The sequence below is a fragment of the Homalodisca vitripennis genome, chromosome X, assembly GCF_021130785.1.
Source record: "Homalodisca vitripennis isolate AUS2020 chromosome X, UT_GWSS_2.1, whole genome shotgun sequence".
NCBI lineage: Eukaryota > Metazoa > Arthropoda > Insecta > Hemiptera > Cicadellidae > Homalodisca > Homalodisca vitripennis.
Window position 1 is genome coordinate 147,967,922 of NC_060215.1, and position 1,119 is coordinate 147,969,040.

Genomic DNA, 1,119 nt, shown 5'->3' on the forward strand with positions numbered 1-1,119 from the left:
ATCTAAAAATATCTTAAATTACCAAAATTTAAAATCTGGATCCAAAGATAGTGTGAATTAGTGTGAATGAGTGAAATGTAAGTCTGACTGTGTGTGAGTGTGTAGAGTATTTGCTGTTTGAATATATGACGACTGCTATACAATGTTATATATTGTCTAAAAGCAATAAAGAAATGATTTGATTTGATTTGATTTTAAACTGGACATGAGTTCACTTTCGGACACTGGGAAAACCTTCAGGAAAGATATGGATGAGGTAGCTGCCTCAGTGAAGTTTGCATCGAACAAGCTGGATGAAGCAAACAAGCTCGTGAGAGAGATGTCCGCCGAGTTCGTCACTTTAAGAAAGGAGAATGAGGAGCTTCGTTCTAGGAACGCTAATCTTGCCTGCGAAGTCACCGCTCTGAAGGACAAAGTAAGATCTATGGACCATTACTCCAGGAAGGACAACTTAGAGATAAGCGGACTGCCTGTGACACCGAACGAGGACACCAACAGCCTAGTGAAGGATCTCGCGCAAGCTCTGGGTGTGGAGGTCAGCGAGAGTGATATCTCAACTTCTCACAGGGTTCCTGCTTTTCAGAAGAATCGTACTCCAGCACTAATCGTAAAATTCGTAAGAAGATCAACACGGGACAGCATCATTGAGAAGTACAGGCAGAGAAAAGGAGGACTGACGGCGCGGGATGTGAGTGCGGTGTTTCCTGGGGACAGAGTCTTCGTGAACGAGCACCTGGCACCGGACAATAAGGTATTTCTTTCTAAGTTGAAAGCAGAGTGTAGAGAAGTGGGGTACGCCTATGCCTGGGCAAGGGACGGGAAGTTCTTTATACGAAAGAGTCAAGGCGCTCCTTTCAAGAGAGTCGAATCTTATGAGGCACTTGAAAGTCTTACTTAAGGCGAGTAGGCTAAATCGGATAAGGTTTTTTAAGTACCAAAGTAGTTAATATTTTAAGTTTTATCTGATTTATTTATTTTGCTGTGTGCTTAGAGTGTACTAGTCTAAAGGGGATAAGTAGAGTTATATCAATAATGGGTTTGTTATTACCAGGAGTGGTATATAATTTAGGTTTTGTTTCATTTTTTTGTAAATTACAGTTATTTTTCGTTTTGTTAATT

At 40.8% G+C, this 1,119-nt stretch overlaps 1 protein-coding gene across 1 annotated transcript; it reads left to right on the top strand.

Moving 5' to 3' along the window:
* The first annotated feature begins 205 nt into the window (after positions 1-205).
* LOC124369664 lies at positions 206-898 on the top strand. The gene has a single exon (XM_046827714.1). The coding sequence runs from the start codon at positions 206-208 to the stop codon at positions 896-898; it is 693 nt and encodes a 230-aa protein (XP_046683670.1).
* The last annotated feature ends 221 nt before the right edge of the window (positions 899-1,119 follow it).